Here is a 17,184-nt window from a genome sequence, read left to right as displayed (position 1 = left end):
GCTGCTGGAGCAGGGGCTAGAGGCGATGATGATAGAGACCGCTAGTCCGTTTCGGGCTGCAGCTACAGGAACAAAGCGGCCTGAGCATGGCGACGGGGCGATTGAGCCTGCGATGGAGCTTGACGCCGAAGAGTAGATTACGGGCCTGTCTGAGGGTGTGTTTTTGCTGTTCTGACGAGATTGGTGACGTAGTTCTCGATGACGTGAGAGGCATTGGAAGCTGGGATAGCGACTGAAGTGGATGAATAGAATGCGTACAGGTAGTATTGAGAATCTCCGAGATACGGCGGACCACTTGGTGCGTCGAGCTGTTCAATTTGCTGTTGGTCGTACGATGTGGTTGAAGTAAATGTGGTGGATTACGGCTGTTGGAATGACAAGGTCATTCGCAATAGTCACTATAGTAACCGTAGCGTAAGGTTGGGGGGTGGTGGTGGTATTCATCTATCTATGTTGTACACGAACCAAGGTAACAGGGTGCTGGTGGTTTTGGGGAAGTGGGCTGTCCTCGGCCACGTGCTAGGGCGGATGACCCGTACGCCCGGACTGGGCCCACTATTCTTCCTGACTGACCAATCAGAGGAACTCTGATTGATCGGTAATTCCTACAACGGCGGTGAAGATGTAATGTGGTCGAAGCAATGGAAGGGAAAGAAGGGAAATGACGACCTGGGCGGGAAAATTTTTTTTTTTAAAAAAAAAATCAGGTTGAAAGCAAATTGAAGGCCGTTATTGCTATTACTACTATTTATGCTCAGTCCAGACGTTCTGCCCCGTCAAAGTGGCGATATTGTCATTCATGACACTAGCGATACGGTAAGCGCTGTCCAAAAATGTGGAAGCCGTATCCAGCATGCAGCGAGGCGACCCAGCGGGTCGGCAATGTCCAGATTGCCATCACGATATGGCGGTAGATCTGTTCTGGGAGCCATGATGTAGTGGTCTGGAGGGCTGCTGGGATGAGGCACCACTTTGATTTCTTGACGGGCACTCCGTCGCGAGAAGCGTCGCCACAAATTTCTAAGATGGCGTGGCATTTTTGTCCAAGGCCAGGCAGGTAGGGGGGTTACCTTGAGACGGGAAGACAAGAACAGAGGGCACTTCGTTTGAATATTTGCGGGCAATCAGAGTTCTCACTCCAGGGTTAGAGTTCCAATTTCCAAGCCTTAGATACATCTGAGGTATCATAGGGCCGGTCTGGAACGGTCTTAAAAGGCAACGCTCAGTTTTATTTCATACCTTCCTTATACCTTATAGATAACGTAATACGCCCGAGTTAAAACGATTTCGAGATGCAGCAACTTTGAAAAGGGGGGGTCAAAGCTTGGATAGTACGCTGTCCGAAATGAAGGATGTCCTCAATGGAAGGCACGGCTCAGATTTGCCAACTTCAGTTCGAAACTTTCGCAACTTTAGAGTGTCCGGTCCCACTCGAAACTGGCAGTGGCAACCCGGGTTTGTCCCCTGCGGGATGGTGACCCTGAACAAGCCTTTCTTCCGGGGGAGGAGCTATTCGAAGCTTCTCACCGTTGCGACAACTGTCCGCAAAACCTTGAACAACCGTTCCAGGAAAAAGTGTTGCACGCGATCGAAGTTGACAGCGCATTGAATTGTCTGCTCAATAGGTCTAAAAGTACAGAAAAGAACGCTTCCTTATACTCGTGGAGAGAGGGCAAGGGAGGCGTTGTAATCAGCCCGAAAGAGGGCATTCCGAATGAAATGAGGACATTCCGAGTCAAGAATGGAGGAAATAACAAAGAATGAAGGAAGCTCAGAGGCATGTCAACCAGGCCTGTCCAATTCCATGAAAAGTGGGTCAATTCCAGACGACAAAAAGTCTATTTTTTTATTGCAAAAAGTGGGAGGCTAGCTAGCCTCTCTGAGCGTGGCTGCGCCGCCCCGTCGGGGATCATGGACTATGAGTGGCTTCGAGCCGCCCGGGTTCGAGGCGGAGCCTCAGGAGTACGAGACCGCGATGAAGAGCTCCGGGTTGTTGGCTTCTTCCTGGACGATTTCAGAATCATACTGCTTGTCGGTGCTCCGGATCACGAAATGCAGCCTTCGAGCCCACAGTTGTGATGGAGCGTCCGAAGACATTAGCTTCTGCGCTTTCTCTATCTCCTTTAGAACTCTGCGCCTCCCGATGGACTGCACCATCGTAGAGTGTCGTCTGGAATTGACCCACTTTTCATGGAATTGGACAGGCCCTGGTTGACATGCCTCTGAGCTTCCTTCATTCTTTGTTATTTCCTTCATTCTTAACTCGGAATGTCCTCATTTCATTCGGAATGCCCTCTTTCGGGCTGATTACAACGCCTCCCTTGCCCTCTCTCCATAAGTATAAGGAAGCGTTTTTTTCTTTACTTTTAGACCTATTGAGCAGACAATTCAATGCGCTGTCAACTTCGATCGCGTGCAACATAGAGCTATCGTTGTAGATTTCCGGCTCTTGTCGATCGACGGCCCCGCGATTCATCAGAGCTTCGAACCACGGCCTCGTGTCCTCTCTCAGCAGCAAACCACCGAGCCGTCCGGCCGGATTCACCGTTGCTTCGGGGATTGGCGCCATGGTATAGCGGGAGAGTGACGATGTCGAGTTTGTTGTTCTAGACGGCCGAATGCAGAACAGGGTCCCCATCGTTGTCGATGGCACCCACATCGGCGCCCTTCTGCAAGAGCAAGGTGGCCATTTTCAAATGCCCTCTCACTGCCGCATCCAGGAGGGGAGGGGACCCAGCATCGGTGATCCCGTTGACCTTGGCTCCGTGGTCCAAGAGAATGTGTGCGACGTCTAGCCGGTTTCGCCGGGCGGCAATGTTGAGAGGGGTGATGAGATCAAAGTGGCATGCGGCGTCCACCTCGGCCCCAAAAGCGAGCAGCTGAATCGAAGCCTGGTCGGTTCCGTAAAATGCGGCGACGTGCAGGGCGGTAGACCCCTCAGGCTCTACCGCCGGATGAGGCCAGTCGTGTCTGCTCCTGCCGTTGACTGGAAGGCCGATGGCGAGAGGAAGCTGTAGTGCGATAATATGGCCGTCCCGGACGGCCAAATGGAGCTTATTTCCTCCGTCCCGATCGTTCTGCTCGCGGGCCCACTTGGAAATCTGCTCCACATCTCCCAAACGACCTTGCTCAGTGTAGGTGAGGCGGAGGTTATTGGCGGCGTTGAGAGTGGACAAGTGATGCCATCCGCGAGCCTTCTCGAGCCCGTCTTTTCCCCGTTTGTACATTTCTTCCGCTTTCATCGGCAGGCCCCGAGCGGCGTAGATGTTGCCAAAGTTGGTGACGGCATCGAGAGTCGTGGGGTCCTCGGGCCCTAGAATCTTCTCGAAGCCCTGCATGGCCCGTTGGAACATGTCCTCGGCCTCTTGCAGCCTCCCCTAATGCCTGTAGACCATTCTAAATCCATTGGCGGCGTGAAGAGTCAGTGTATGGTCACGTCCGTGGGTGGCTTCGAGGCCTTTCAGTGCCCACTCGTGCATCACCTCGGCCTCGTCAAGTCGGCCCAGGTCCTTGGATAGCAGGCCCAAGTTGCCGTCTGTGGCGAGAGTCGACTCGTGGTTTGGACCGAGCGTCCTTTGCATAACTTCTAGGAAGCGTTTATACAACTCCTCGGCCAAATAGACCTTACCCTGGGCAGCGTAGACCACTAGCTAGATTATTGGCTGTGTCCAGCGCAGACATCTGGTCCAGTCCTCGTGTCCTCTAGAGGCCCGCCAACGTCCAGCTAAGCATCGTCTCTGCGTCCCGTAGCCTACCTTGAGTGCAGTAAAATGTGCCTAGATCGGTAGCTGCGAGGAGGCTCGATTCGTGATCTGGCCCGAACAGCCGAATGCATGCTTCCAGCGAAGCTTCGAGCGGCCCCCCGGCGGACGCCGACTAATTTTGGCTGGACGGTCGTACGGACGCTATGTTCGAGGTGGTCAAGTATTCAAGTAACCATACGGCGCGTGAGTGCCAACGGCCTAGAGAAAATAGTTCGGGCTGAAGCGTGGAGTCCTGCGATAGGGATGGAATTCAAATTCTCAGAGTAACAAGAGCCCAAAGCTTCGATGTGTGATTGTTGGAATAACATACTGGAATGACGCGCTGATCCAAGGAATGCGGCTCCGCATTCCTGGCCACAGCAACGTCTGTGGAGGAGCGGGCCTGACAGATGCATATATATTGGCCTACGCCCACCTGTTCAGATAGATAAAAAGACAGACACAAACGAATCCATCACTTGAACCACCACCTTACGGCGCGCAGCGCGCCATGCTGTTTCCAGTACCGGTACCCTGGTGATTCCTACAGTGATAAACGAGCCTCGTAAACGGCGTCAGCTTTTATGAGCAACCTAAACATTTTGGGCGCTCAACCAAGCTTAGCTAGTTATTCTGTCAACTCCTATTGTTGCGGCTGAAGGTAGAATACGAGCAGTAATGCGGCTAAAGGTCGGATTTGAGCTGTTATACGACGAAGCACACAAATTGCAAAAGGGCTTACAGTCTGCAACCCTTCCAGCTCCTCACACTAGTCAACATTAGCGTGATCGAAGATGCTCTAAGCCCGACGAAGCGCATAGCCGCCACAATCTGTCACGACAATAGGGATTAGTGAGCAAAAGAAGAACCTAGAAGCTGCCACTTGATTCTTCGCCACCAGATTTTGCCACTATTCATAACTATAAAAGAGAGACTTTTGGACCTCCTAAAGGAAACAAAAAGTCAGACCTTTTCAGAAAATTCAAGCCTTACCTCCCTGCATCAAATGCTTCATTTCCGTTGCCCTGTGAATGCGCGTGACACAATCACATCTTACCTTGAGCAATGCAATGAAAAGATGCTCTGAGCCCGACGAAGCACATAGCAGCCGCAACCACACCTCACATTAAGCAATGCACTTGTCCTGGCCCATCGAATTTCTGTCCGCAACCAGCTGCCGCCTCCGCGCCTCCAATGCTCACCTTTTAGCGCGCCGCTGAGCAGCTCTGCTGTAGTCTTTCGACGAGCGTCTTGTCGGAAGCTTAGTAGTAATGGCTTGTCAGATATCTAGATTCATATTAAAGAAACTCCTGTCTACAGCTCACCCTCACTGATCACCTTGCGACACGAAATGAAATTGCTGTGCAGCAATTTCTGATTTCCTTGTGTGACAAAGATTGCCAGTGCGCTGTGAGTCGCCATTTTGTGGCCGCCCACCCTCAGCACGCTGGGAGCTGGGCTGGTTGGTAACCATTGGTCTTTGTGACTAGCTTTAGCTCGATCCTGGACACCTCGAGGCCTGCTGGAATGTATGTGCCGTGGTCGGGACTGCTGAATTGTGATTGCTCCATTTCTTCTGCGTAATCCACCAAGAAGACTAGCCAATCAAGCTAGGTACCGGCCACTTCAACGATAAGTTACCAGGTCTTTATAAATACACTGTACCCTCGCTGCTTGCTCATTTTCAACTCCCCGCTTCTTCCTCCTCCTTCCTCCTCCATTCAGGTTCTAGGTCGTCCTTTAGCCAATAGGAAACTCAACATCTGTTTCCAAACGCCCTCCTTATCGCCGGCAGACGTCCGCCTTGGCCTTCGCTCCTAGGGAGATCATTTCCACCTGCCTCCCCGTCTTCTTCTTCCTTCTTCCTCCTAATTCTACGCCGTAATCCGGCCAATGGCGGAATTGCCGCACGCACGCTCGTCACAGAGGTACATCTGCCGTGGTGCCCCTCCCTCATTTCTAAAAGGACGAAGAAGAAACTGAAACTTGAAGACTACTCCTCGCATTCGCAGACAAGGCGGTCCTACAGAAACACACGGGTCACAATAAGACTCCTTCGAAAAGACGTAATAATTCATGTCCATTCTAAAATACCGGCTAATAATACTATACCGAGTTTTTGCAAATGTGGACGCCTCACGAGGCTTTTGGTGATCGTGCTTGTATGAGATTACCGTGGTAAATATGTTAATAATAATCACTAGTCTACGTAAATTACTAAATATTACCGACTTCGATAATTTCCGTACCTAACTACGCAGTTTCTAGTTGATTCCACTTGCTATAGATAACACTATACGAACAGTACTTAGGAGCAGGTAGTAGGCAGGGTGGAGGCTAAGGCGGTGTAGTCTACAAAGGTTGAGTCCTATATAATCGTAGCTGCTGCACGATTGCCTCGAATTACAAACCACTCGACTGTAAGGGTCGTCTGTCTATAAGGGAGTAGGGGCTCCACAAAATACAGAATTCTGGGGTTGGTAGTTGGACGCTCTCTGTCAATATCACTTGGCTGTACAAATCCCAGAAGTTCCTTCGCAAATGCCGCAGCTATAGTAGCCGCATGCTCCTGCCAATCTTGATTCTTATGCGAATTCGCATAGTCGCAGATGCCTCGGACGGCGATGCATGGAAAGTTGTTCATGAGCCCTGCTGCTTCCATTTCAATGCAGAGAACATTGCCGCCGAGATCTTTGTTGAGTTTATCCCGGAAGGAGGCGTTTTTCATGACCTTATTGCCCGACGCGATCAGACCATAGTGGATGCGCATATTTCTGGGCTTCCTCTTGACGAGCTTAGTCCTATCACAGAATTGGCAGCTCTCTTTCTTCTCCTCTCCGTCGTCAATATCCGCGGTGGCTTCGCCGTCTGCAATGCTCTCATGAAAATGGTCGTAATCAGCCTTGAATAAGATATCCTCTAGCGACTCGGGCCTCAAATACTTTGGCGCCAGCCCAGGCCATTTTTGTTTCATTTCCTCGAGAAACTCCGGAATCTTGGAAGAACCAGTCAAATCGTGCTCTGACTCCAGTTTTGTCAAAGCTGTGAGCAGCAGATTAGGCGGTGTATCCAGCGCCCTGGTCCGCTCGAAGTTGTCGCCCTGTTATGCCTTGCCGAAGTCCCATTGAACCACGCCAGGAAACTCGCTCACAGGGGTGCTAACTACCACATCGCCGAGCCTGACCTTAGGTGGAACACCACCACCGATGCCAACCATCAGGCCGAATTTGATAGACGGAAAGGTGGAGACCATCCGGGCCGCAACGGTGGCTGCTGGAATGGTTCCAGTCTTGCCTTTTGGTAAGCAAGCTATGACGACGTTGTGATTACGAATGGCCCCGAGAGTGTAGGTGTTTGGGTCATTCAGTGGCTTTAGGAGATCTGCATGCCTCTAGTCTAGCATGGCGGTTGCGGCAGTTTGTTCCTTAGGCAGCGCGCAGACCCATCCCACAGTGTACTTGTCATGCGTCAACCCTGCGGTGTAAGAGGAGCCATCCACCTTCATCCTCTTCGGCTCCGGGGGTGCGGCGGCTTCGGCTCCTCCATCCTTGACAATCTGCCTGTTTCTCTTGGACATAATCAGGAATTTAAGCGGATAGGTCTTGGAAGGCTTGGTGGAAAAGACGGGACGTCCGATAGGTCGAATTCGACGGCCGGTCGCGTTCGACGAGGAGGCAGTGTGGCAGCAAGATGCAGGCAAGTCGCGATTTCAAGACGGAATGCTGGACTGTCCTACGTTGCCTTCAATATACGCCAGATATAGAATACAGTCAGTGGTGCTTAGGCTGTGGGCGTTTACGGGCGAGGGAATGAGATGATGGCGGATCGAAAGAGCTCCCGTAGCCTCGTTGGTGAGGAAGTAGACTGGCAAGTGCGACAAAACGCAAAGTCGTGGGGAGAGAAGGAAGAAATTGCGGGGCCAGCCGAATGCCACAAGCCACTTTGTAGCGAGGCTGCGGCGGCTGCTAGATATTGTTACGGCGCCGTGTCGGGCCACCACCTTGCATCCCTTTGGTTCGGTCGGAGTGCTTTGTGGCTTGTTAGACGGAATGTCAGAGCATGTGAAATTGATATGCCCGGCTATTATTGCGAGCTGGAGTGCAGACGCCTTGCCCTTTTTGACTGCAAGTGGAGCTTCGCGAAATTGGCTAGCGATAGGGAGGAGGATATGTAGAGGGCAGCGAGGGGACTTAGAGGTCGTGAGGGAACAAGATAGGTACTAAAATCGTCAAGTCTCGTTTCGACTAGGGGGGTGCCTCGCTACGCTCGGGCGTAAGGCTTATATTTTAGGCCTAGCGGGGCAACGAGCACTGCAGGCACCCGGGAGCGAAGACAACGGCGAGTTGCGAGCTCTCGGCACGCCAGCCAGCCCGGGAGCGGAAGTGAGCAAACTCGACGTCACAGAGCTCCCGACACGGCACGCTAGTTAACCCGGGCCGTGACCGCCCGGGTACCCGAACTTATATCGCTTTTCTTTTACAATAGCTAAACGACCTTAATAACAAAGCTTTTGAAAATGAAAAATAAGTATTCTATTCTAAAATAGACCCTCTAAAAGCATCCATCGTGGTTTTATTTCTTTCCTAGCGTTTAAAGTAGATTTTTCATCTTTTAAATAATTTACGACCGGGCGGTTTGTTAAGAACGTACAGCCAAAAGGTACTTGGAACCTTGACAATTTTTACTAGATGCGCCTCCTAATCGGGATTTAGTTCGGGCCTGGATAAGGGCTCTCGCTCGCTCTGGCTCGCCCTGCTCGGATATATAGGCACCCTCTGCTCCTTCTTTTATATAAAAAACAACGCTCTTTCAACCTCTTCCACAATTCCCTATGGGGGCCTTATTTTCCGGTCACATTATCCTTCTTCTGCTGCTTGCGCCAGCTGACCAAGACGTCGTCGCACATGCGCGACATGGGGTACGTGTCCGACATGACCTTGATCACCGACACGTCGACGCCCATCTCGCGTAGCATCCACTCGCGGATCCGGATCGCCACCAGCGAGTCGACGCCTAGGTTGGCGACCGGCCGCGCCGGGTCGATCGTAGCCGGGTCCATCTCGAGCAGCTTGCCTAGAGCGATGGCGAAGGCCTTCTCCAACACGGCTCTTTGCTGGCCCACGTCGTCGTCGGCGCCGACCTCGGTCAGCTGTGCCTGCACGCTCATCGCCGCCGCACCACGCTCTGCGCTGGCGTCCAAATCATCACCCTCGCCGTCCCGGAGATAGCGCGCAAGACGTGGGTCTTGCGGCTGCTGCTTCTCGCCCTCGAACACGGTGCGCAGACCCGTGATGAGCTCACCACCGGTCGTGCTGTCACTGTCACTGTCACCGTCGCGGACACGGCCGCTGACAACGGCCTCGGCCAGCATCGCGTGCAGATCCGGCTCCGCCTGGTTGTGGTAGCGCGTCCGGAGGGACCTGTTCATGGTCTCGGCGTGCGCGGCGTCGCTGCGATGAATGTAGCCGAAGCCCGTCAGGATGGCGATGTGCAGCACCGACGCGGCCAGGCCGTGCCGGCGCCGCTGCCGCACCAGGCCCGTCATGTACTGGTTCGCGGCCGCGTAGGCCGACTGCCCCACGTTCCCGGCGATGGACGTGATGGACGAGAGGCAGATGAAGAAGTCGAGCGGCTCCTTCTTTTCGTCCTCGTACAAGGCGGCGTCCAGGTTGCGAGATCCGGCGACCTTGGGTGCTAGCACGGCCGCGAAGTCGTCCCACGGCATGTTCTGGAAGAGCCGGTCTCGCAGGATCATGGCCCCGTTCATCACCCCGCCGATGGGAGGCATGTCGGCCCTGATGGCGGTGACGGCAGCGCGCAGGCTGGCGAGATTGGTGATGTCAACGGCCATGGGACGCACGCCGGCGCCGAATTTCCCGGCCATGTGGCCCAGGATGCGAGACGAAATGTTTGGGTTCCGACTCATCAGCACCACGTGGCGGGCGCCGTGTTCGACCATCCAGAGGCACACCGAGATGCCCATGTCGCCCGTCATACCGCAGAGGAGATAGGTCTTGTCGGGTGCAAACAGCCCGCCGTGCTCTAGTGGGGAGACGTCAGCCGTGACGGTCTCGGCCGCGCACCAGTCCACCACGGCTGTGGGGGAGAGCTGCTGCTCCACGGGCAGCAGTCCGGCCGAAGCCTGCTCAAGCGTCACGACGCTCTCGCCGGTGCCACCACTGTCCGTGACGACGTCATGGTTCTTGGCTAGATGGTCCAGTTCGCAGACCTCGGAGCCGGCCTGGGCCGTCAGATCAGCCAAGTAAGTCTCATTGGTCACGATCGACGGGGCGGAGACCTCGAAGCCGGCCGTCAGGTCAGCCCAGCCAACTTGCTTGATCTCGATCGACCGGGCAGAGCACAGAGCCTTGACGGCAGCACCACTTTGACTTGTTGAGAGATTGACAAAGGTCCGCAGGCCCTCGGGAAGCGGGAGATTCAGCAAATCATCCTCCCGCGCGTAGGGATGCACAAACGTCGTCACGCCTGCTGCGCCTGCGGTCGACGTGGTTTGGAAGATGGCGATGCCCTTCTCGCGGGCCACCACGTCGAGAGCTTCGCCGAGCTGCGCCGGAGCGCCGTGAATCCACGCAGGCCCCTGGACGTCGAGGAGCAGGCGACTGGCACACGCCCGCGCCAGGAATGTTTGCAGCCATGCCAGGTCGTCGCCGTTGCTGTCCTTGCCCTCGTCCCCTTTGCCGGACCGCGGCCAGCGCCGCAAGACGTGGTGTCCTTGGGCTATGGAGACAAGAGAGCCGTTTACTCGGGACAGGGCGACGACTCTTTCGCCGGATGACACGTCTCGGCCGATGCACACATGCAATGCCTGTGCTGCTGAGGGCGAGCCACCGTCGCTGCAGGTGAATCGCTGCAGGGAAGATGCAGTAACCTGCACGCGCACCACTCCTCTGCCCTCACTCGGACTGGTTCCCAGCGGCTCGGCTGTCTTCAGCTCCCATGACGCCTCCTGACCACGCTCTAGCACGACAGCCGCCCCTGGAGACGGAGAAGGCAAGACGGCCTGTTGCGTGACTCTGCGTTGCCGTGCGGCGTTCCTCCGATTCGGCGCGTCGAGTGCCAGCACGCGGGGGATGTAGAGCGCGCCGCCCTCGCCCAGGGCCAGCTCGGGCTCTTGCGTCCAAAGAAAGTCATCTCCGCTTGCCGGGTCGAAGATGGTGAGGCGGAGGAGCATCGTGGCCAGCAAGGCGGGGCCCCCATTCGGCGACTCCAGCAGCGCCGAGGGTTTGTCGACGTCGAGGAACTGCAGCCGGAGCGACGGGCCGCGCTCGGCCCGCAGCGTGCTGCCCATGCCGACCACCATGTTGGCGCAAGGATCGCGGCCGGAGCGCGCGCCCGCCGTCACCCAGAGGACGGACCCGGCGGTGGCCATCATGTCCTGCAGCCCGCGGAAACGCTGCGCCGTATCGCCTTCGTCGCTCTGGAAGACGGGATGGTCCAGCTCGGCCAGGCACAGCACGGCCGAGCCCGGGGAAATGTAGTGGGCCGTACTCACGGCATCGAGGCCGGGCACGATGGTGACTGTCTTGGAAGACGTGGCGGCTTGCAAGAGATTCTGACACTGGGATGCGAGATTGGAAGTGATAGCGCCGCCCCCAGCCACGATGAAGACGTCGCCAAGCGATGGTGCCAACGTCTCGGGCGTGGCTGCAAGCGGCTCCCGCAGGAGCCGGATCGTGTCGTCGACGGCGTGCGCCACCATGACGGAGCAGTACGACACCGTCCTCGTGCTCGTCCTGTCCACGCCGGCGAAGCCGGTGGCCCGGAGGAGCCGGTCCCAGTGCTCGAGGTCGACGGTAGGACCGTTAACGCGGCCGTCCTCGAGGCCGACAAAGAAGTCGGGCAGTGCCAGCTTGACAATCTGAGACATGAGGAAGTCGTCGGTGGGCTCGAGCAGGATCAGCTGGCCGCCCGGACGCAGCATCTGCCGGCAGCGGCGCAGCGAGTCCGACAGGCTCTTGAGCTTGTGGAGGATCTTGGACGCGATGACCAGGTCGAAGGTTGCGTCCGGAAAGCCCTGGCCGGCCGGGTCCTGGTCGATGTCCAGCTTCTTGAAGGTCACGTTCTTGTGGTGGCCGTGCAGGACGCGGGCTCGGTCGAGGACGTCGGTCGATTTGTCGGTGTAGTTGTACGACGCGTACTGCAACTGCTGCTCCTGCAGCGCCTTGAGCACGGCCCCCGAGGTGCCACCGGTGCCGGCGCCCACGTCGACAATGTTCATGCGCGGGTACCGGTGCGCGAGCTGCGCGATGAGCGTGGCCGCGTCGCGGTTGGCGGCACTGTAGCCGATGCCGTCGGCGTACACCCACTCGAGTTGATGGGGAGTCCAGATACGCACCCACGGCGTCATGCTGCGGACGACAGAGATGAGCTTGTCGCCCACGGAACGCAGAAAGTCCCAGTGCATTTCGCAGTGGTACCTTTCCTCGTCACTCTTCTGGCTGCTGATGCTCTCCTGCCTCAGAGCCTGTATTATCTCGGGCGTGTCGTGTCTCCATTCGGGCCTGAATCCCGGCAAGCCCGAGTGTGCGCCGGCCTCGATTTCCGGCAGCAGATGCTCCAGCGCCCACGTCACGTTGCGCTTGTACGACTTGCTCATGATGAGCATCTCCTGCGGCAGGATGGTGCGGAACTGCTGGAGATAGAAGTAGGACGCGCGAGACAGCACCTCGTACTGCACGTTCAATTCCTCGGACAGCGTCGCCGCACGCTCCGGTTCGATGCCCGAGTCTGCATCTCGCACCCACCTCGTCCCGGCGTATAGCCAAGCATCACGCTGCTGCTGGCCTACGGCTGTCAGGCAAATGCCACGGATCTGGACCTTGACCTCGTCGGCCGCGTTGAACACGTCAATGTCACCCACAATGGTGGAGCCGGCTGTCGAGGTCACCATTGCGTCGGCAGTGAGCTGCTGCTGGCTGGGGTTCTCATCTCTGCCCGCGCTCGCAGACGGTCGGCTGTTTGGGGGGATGATCCGGACACAGTCAACCCGTGTTGGCAGGTAGAGAGTCGACAGGCGGTCATCGCCCGGGAACGAGAAGGCGGCGAGCAGGCCCTGGGCAGCCGTGTCGACAGGCGCAGGATGCATGCAGGCGTGGAGCGCAGAGGACTCGGGCGGCGAGGACAAGGTCACCGTGGCTCGGTGGAGTCGGCGCAGCACGGCTTTGGCCTTGAAGGGGCTGGCGTACTGCAGGCCAACTTCAGCTAGGCTGGAGTAGAGCTGCTCTAAGTCTAGCGCGTCCATCGGCAGGGGCCTGGCACTCTCCCCGGTCCGGTGCGGCAGGACCTCGTTCTCCTCCTCTTGGTCGGAATCGGACCGGCCGAGCCATAGCCGTACCCCTCCCGTGAAGTGGGCAGAGAGTGCCGTCTGCGGCGCGTCCAGCGGCAGCGGCGCGTCCACGGGTCCACTGTAGCATGCCACCTGGGCGGTGATGCAGTCGTCCGACTGGCTCGTCACGCGAACAGTAAGCACCACTTCCAGACCGGAATCTTGCTCGAGGCGCATTGCGCGCACAATGTCGATATCGTGGAGCTCGACAAGCCGGACCAGCTTCTGCTTCTTCTCGTCATCGTCGACAACAAGTTGGAGAGCGGCCTCGTACGCCATGGACAGGTAGCCCGACGCCGGAAACAAGACTTCTCCCTGGATCACATGTCCCGCCAGCCAAGGAAGCTCCTGCAGCCTGAGCACCTGCTTCCAGTGGACCTCTCGCTTGTTGTCGCGCGCGCCACCGCCATACACAACAGGGTGGCCCAAGAGCTCGTGCCGGCCGTAACCACGGCGGCCGCCGACGCGGAAGAGACGAGAGGCCCGCGACTCCTTCCAGATGGGACTGTCATGATTCCACGAGTAGGGCGGCAGACCCTTCAGGACACCAACGTGTTCGATTTCCGTGTTGTCGGCGGTATCCTGCTGCAAGGCCCGACGCACGCCGTCAAAGGTGACAATGGGGCGTCCGGTGGGCGCCGACGGGAACAGAGACCAAACAGTACCCAGGGCTTCCGTGAGGGACTCGACCGCATCCTGCCCTCGCTTCAGGGCGCTGGCGTAGGGCAGCGAGACAAGACCGCCCGTCGACGTCTTGATCGTCTCCGAGGCCGGTCCCTTGAGCGCGGGGTGCGGTCCGACCTCGAGCGCCAGATCAAAGACGTGGTCTTGGTCCAGCGCCCGCGCCAACGCCTGGCTGAATTTCACCGGCCGCGTCAGGTTGTCGACCCAGTATTGGCCCTCAAGAAGCTCGCCGTCAGCCTTGTGATCGTCGTTGTCCCAAACGCTCGAGTACCATCGGCATTGCTGCTGCTGCTGCTGCTGCTGCTGCTGCTGGCCGCGACGTTTCTGCGGCGTCTGCAGCTTCACGCCGCATTCCTTCATCGACTCGAGGTACGGGCCGGCGCACGGCTTCATGTGATGCGAGTGATAGGCCGTGTCGACCTGCAGTACCCGCGCAAACGTGCCCTCCTGCTGCAAGCGCGCAAAGGCCTTGTCGACGGCGTCAGCATCGCCCGCGAGCGTGCAGCTCGTGTGCGAATTGCTCGCCGCCGCGACCAGGGCGCCGTCGAACTCGGCGCAAAAGGCGGTCGCCTGCTCCCAACCCATCCCGACGGCCATCATCTTGCCGCGTTTCCCGAGGCCGGCGCCGGGTCCCTGCGCGAGGTGGGCGTGCAGGCCGCGGTAGTACGCCACGCGGATCGCGTCTGCGGCGTCGAGGTAGCCCGCCGTGTACGCCGCCGCGATCTCGCCCGAGGAGTGTCCGACCACGGCGGCGAACTCGATCCCTGCGGCCCTCAGCGTGTCGACTAGGGCGATCTGGAGCGCCGTGCACAGGGGCTGCGAGACGGCTGCTTCGGCGACGCGCGAAGTCCCGCCGTCCGCGAGCAGCTGGCCGGCCAGCCGCCAAGTCGGGCGATCCTCGGCGGCGGGCAGGGCATCGAGGCTCCGCTGCATGCCGTCGATGGCAGCTCGGAACGGCCCCGAGGCGGAGGCGCCGTGGTAGAGCTCCCGGCCCATGGTCGCCCACTGCGCGCCCTGGCCGGTGAAGATGCCCAAGATCCGTGGCGGTAGGGCCTCGGGAAAGACCGAGTTGACGCCCGCTCGGCGCTCGAGAGACTTGGCTGCTTCCTCGAGCTTGGACGCGAGCTGCGCGGCCGTCGAGCAGGCGGAGAAGGAGGCGCGGAAGGCGAATGGGGTGCGCCGGAACAGCGTGTATGCCAGGGCCGTGAGGTCGATCTTGTCCGAGTGGGCGCGGAGATGGCTGACGAGGGCGCTGGCATTTGCGGCTAGAGCGGCGCTCGAGTGGGCCGACAGGACGAACGGTCCGACCGCAGCCTCCTGGGCTTCTTTGACTTTGGGTCCATGGCCACCGTCACCGTCACCGTCACCGTCACTGGCTTCGGCCTGAGAGGAGGTCGAGGCCGAGTCAAAGCCCGAGTCGGAACCATCGGCTCCGGCAGGTCCGGTACCGCCGCCCTCGAAACTCTCGAGGATGGCGTGGGCATTCGTGCCGCCAAAGCCGAAGCTGTTGACGCTGACCCGTCGCACGCTTCCCTCCGGGATGCTGGGCCAGGGGACCGTCTCGGTCGGGATGCGTAGGTTGGCGTAGTACGGCTGGATCTTGGGGTTCAGGTTCTGGAAGTGGAGGTTCGCCGGGATGCGGCCGTGCTGCAGAGCCAACGACGCCTTGAGCACCCCCGCAACACCGGCCGTGCCCTCGGTGTGGCCGATTATCGTCTTGATGCTGCCCACCACGAGCTCACGGTGCTCGCGTTTGTCGACGTCGGTGTCGCCGTCATTGGGGAAGAAGACGCTCTGGATCGCTCGGGCTTCGATGGCTAAGGCAGAGAGACGGAAAGATGGTTTGTCAGTGCAGGCCGGCCACCAGATTTGACAAGGAACTTGGTTACTCACGGTCGCCCGCCGGCGTGCCAGTGCCGTGAGCCTCAAAGTATTGTGGACGATCGGATTCTCGCGACGGATCGAGCCCGCACCTGGCGTACGTGTCCCGGATGAGCCGTGCCTGTGACTCGTAGCTCGGCATCGTGATGCCCGGCGTCTTTCCGTCCGAATTGACGCCCGTCTCGCGGATGACGCACTCGATGTGGTCCCCGTCGGCGATGGCCTGGCTCAGCGTCTTGAGGAAGACGACGCCGAAGCCTTCGCCGCGCGTGTATCCATCTGCCTGCGAATCCCACATATATGATCTCCCATTCGGCGACAGCATGTTGAGCTAAGGTAGAGAGGCGTCATTTCTTCGCGTCAGTAGGTATTATCAAAAAGACGTCTAGCGGGTGTAGGTGACCGGTTGGTCTAGTTACAAACCTTGGACTCGCTGATGAAGGGCTCGGGACCCAGGATGAGATTCGAGCCGGCCGCAACAGCTATGCTAGCCTCGCCGTTCCGGAGGGCGCAGACTGCCTGATGCAGGGCGACCAGACTCGACGAACAGGCTGTGTCTAGGGTCACTGACGGACCGCGCCAGTCGTAAAAGTACGACACCCGGTTGGACAAGATCGATGACCCGGTTCCTGTCGCGTGGTACTGAGGCAGGCTATCGACGCCCCGGACCGCCGTGTACTGGTAATCGTAGAACATGCAGCCGACAAATATAGCTGTAGACGATCCCCGGAGCTGCTGTATCGAGTACCCGGCGGATTCGACGCCCTCGTATACCGTCTCGAGGAGCAGTCGTTGCTGGGGATCCATGGCCTCGGCTTCCTTGGGGTTGATGGAGAAGAAGTCGCGGTCGAAGCCACGGGGATCTTCATCAAGGAGGTAGGCGTGCTTGACGTTGGTACTCTAGGCTTTTGGTAAGAGATTTCCTGCATTCGCATACCCACCGAAGGGGAAGGACGGGAGCTTACTCCATGGTGCTGGCTGTCTGTATGGTAGAATGCCTCGGTGCTGAAGCGGCTCGCTGGTATTTGCTGCACCACATCGCGAGGCGTCTCCAGGAGTTCCCACAGCCGGGACGGCGAGGTCGCGCCGCCCGGGAGACGGCAGCTGCTGCCTACAATGGCAATGGGCTTGCTTGCGAACATCTCGGGCCGACTACCCATGGTGACGCGGGATCAGGGAGATAGATGATAGGGCGAGTCTTGAGATGACAAGCGGGCGAGTCTTGAGATGACAAGCGGGGGAGTCTTGAGATGACAGGCGGGCGAGTCTTGAGATGACAAGCGGGCGAGTCTTGAGATGACAGGCGGGCGAGTCTTGAGACTCTGGGGACCGAGTCTCTTGCTTGGATTCAGGTGAAGCGCTGCATACGAGTTGGTCTGGTTCGAGAGTGCTTCCTCGGTTCTCGACCAGTCTATAATAATAATAATGATACTGCGACGGCGTCGAGCTCGAGAATTGAGGTAGACTATATCAAGCTGGAGGAGTGGATTCTTGGCCGATCGGGTTAGAAACAAGACGCGTAATACCTTG

The 17,184-nt window shown here is 57.9% G+C and overlaps 3 protein-coding genes across 3 annotated transcripts; all 3 read right to left on the bottom strand.

Annotated features, from left to right (window-relative positions):
* Positions 1-3,098: 3,098 nt before the first annotated feature.
* Positions 3,099-3,644, bottom strand: B0T26DRAFT_625522 (uncharacterized protein; the record flags this gene model as incomplete). Its single annotated transcript, XM_060436167.1, has 2 exons — positions 3,099-3,356; positions 3,483-3,644. Coding segments are annotated over 2 exons (420 nt in total), but the record flags the coding sequence as incomplete, so codon positions are not given.
* A 1,704-nt stretch (positions 3,645-5,348) lies between these two features.
* Positions 5,349-7,320, bottom strand: B0T26DRAFT_736993 (nucleoside phosphorylase domain-containing protein; the record flags this gene model as incomplete). Its single annotated transcript, XM_060443386.1, has 4 exons — positions 5,349-5,367; positions 6,209-6,843; positions 6,874-7,134; positions 7,195-7,320. 4 exons carry the CDS (start codon positions 7,318-7,320, stop codon positions 5,349-5,351), a joined length of 1,041 nt encoding a protein of 346 aa, XP_060303144.1.
* Positions 7,321-8,255: 935 nt separating this feature from the next.
* On the bottom strand, positions 8,256-16,889 carry B0T26DRAFT_798153 (uncharacterized protein). Its single transcript, XM_060446940.1, has 4 exons — positions 16,620-16,889; positions 16,078-16,554; positions 15,667-15,985; positions 8,256-15,590 (listed from the first exon to the last, which is right to left on the bottom strand). Exons 1-4 carry the CDS (start codon positions 16,812-16,814, stop codon positions 8,584-8,586), a joined length of 7,998 nt encoding a protein of 2,665 aa, XP_060303143.1. The 5' UTR covers positions 16,815-16,889; the 3' UTR covers positions 8,256-8,583.
* Positions 16,890-17,184: the final 295 nt, after the last annotated feature.

This window comes from Lasiosphaeria miniovina (genome assembly GCF_030549165.1).
Source record: "Lasiosphaeria miniovina strain SMH2392-1A chromosome Unknown B0T26scaffold_1, whole genome shotgun sequence".
NCBI classification, from domain to species: domain Eukaryota; kingdom Fungi; phylum Ascomycota; class Sordariomycetes; order Sordariales; family Lasiosphaeriaceae; genus Lasiosphaeria; species Lasiosphaeria miniovina.
This window is presented reverse-complemented; position numbering and strand designations above follow the sequence as displayed.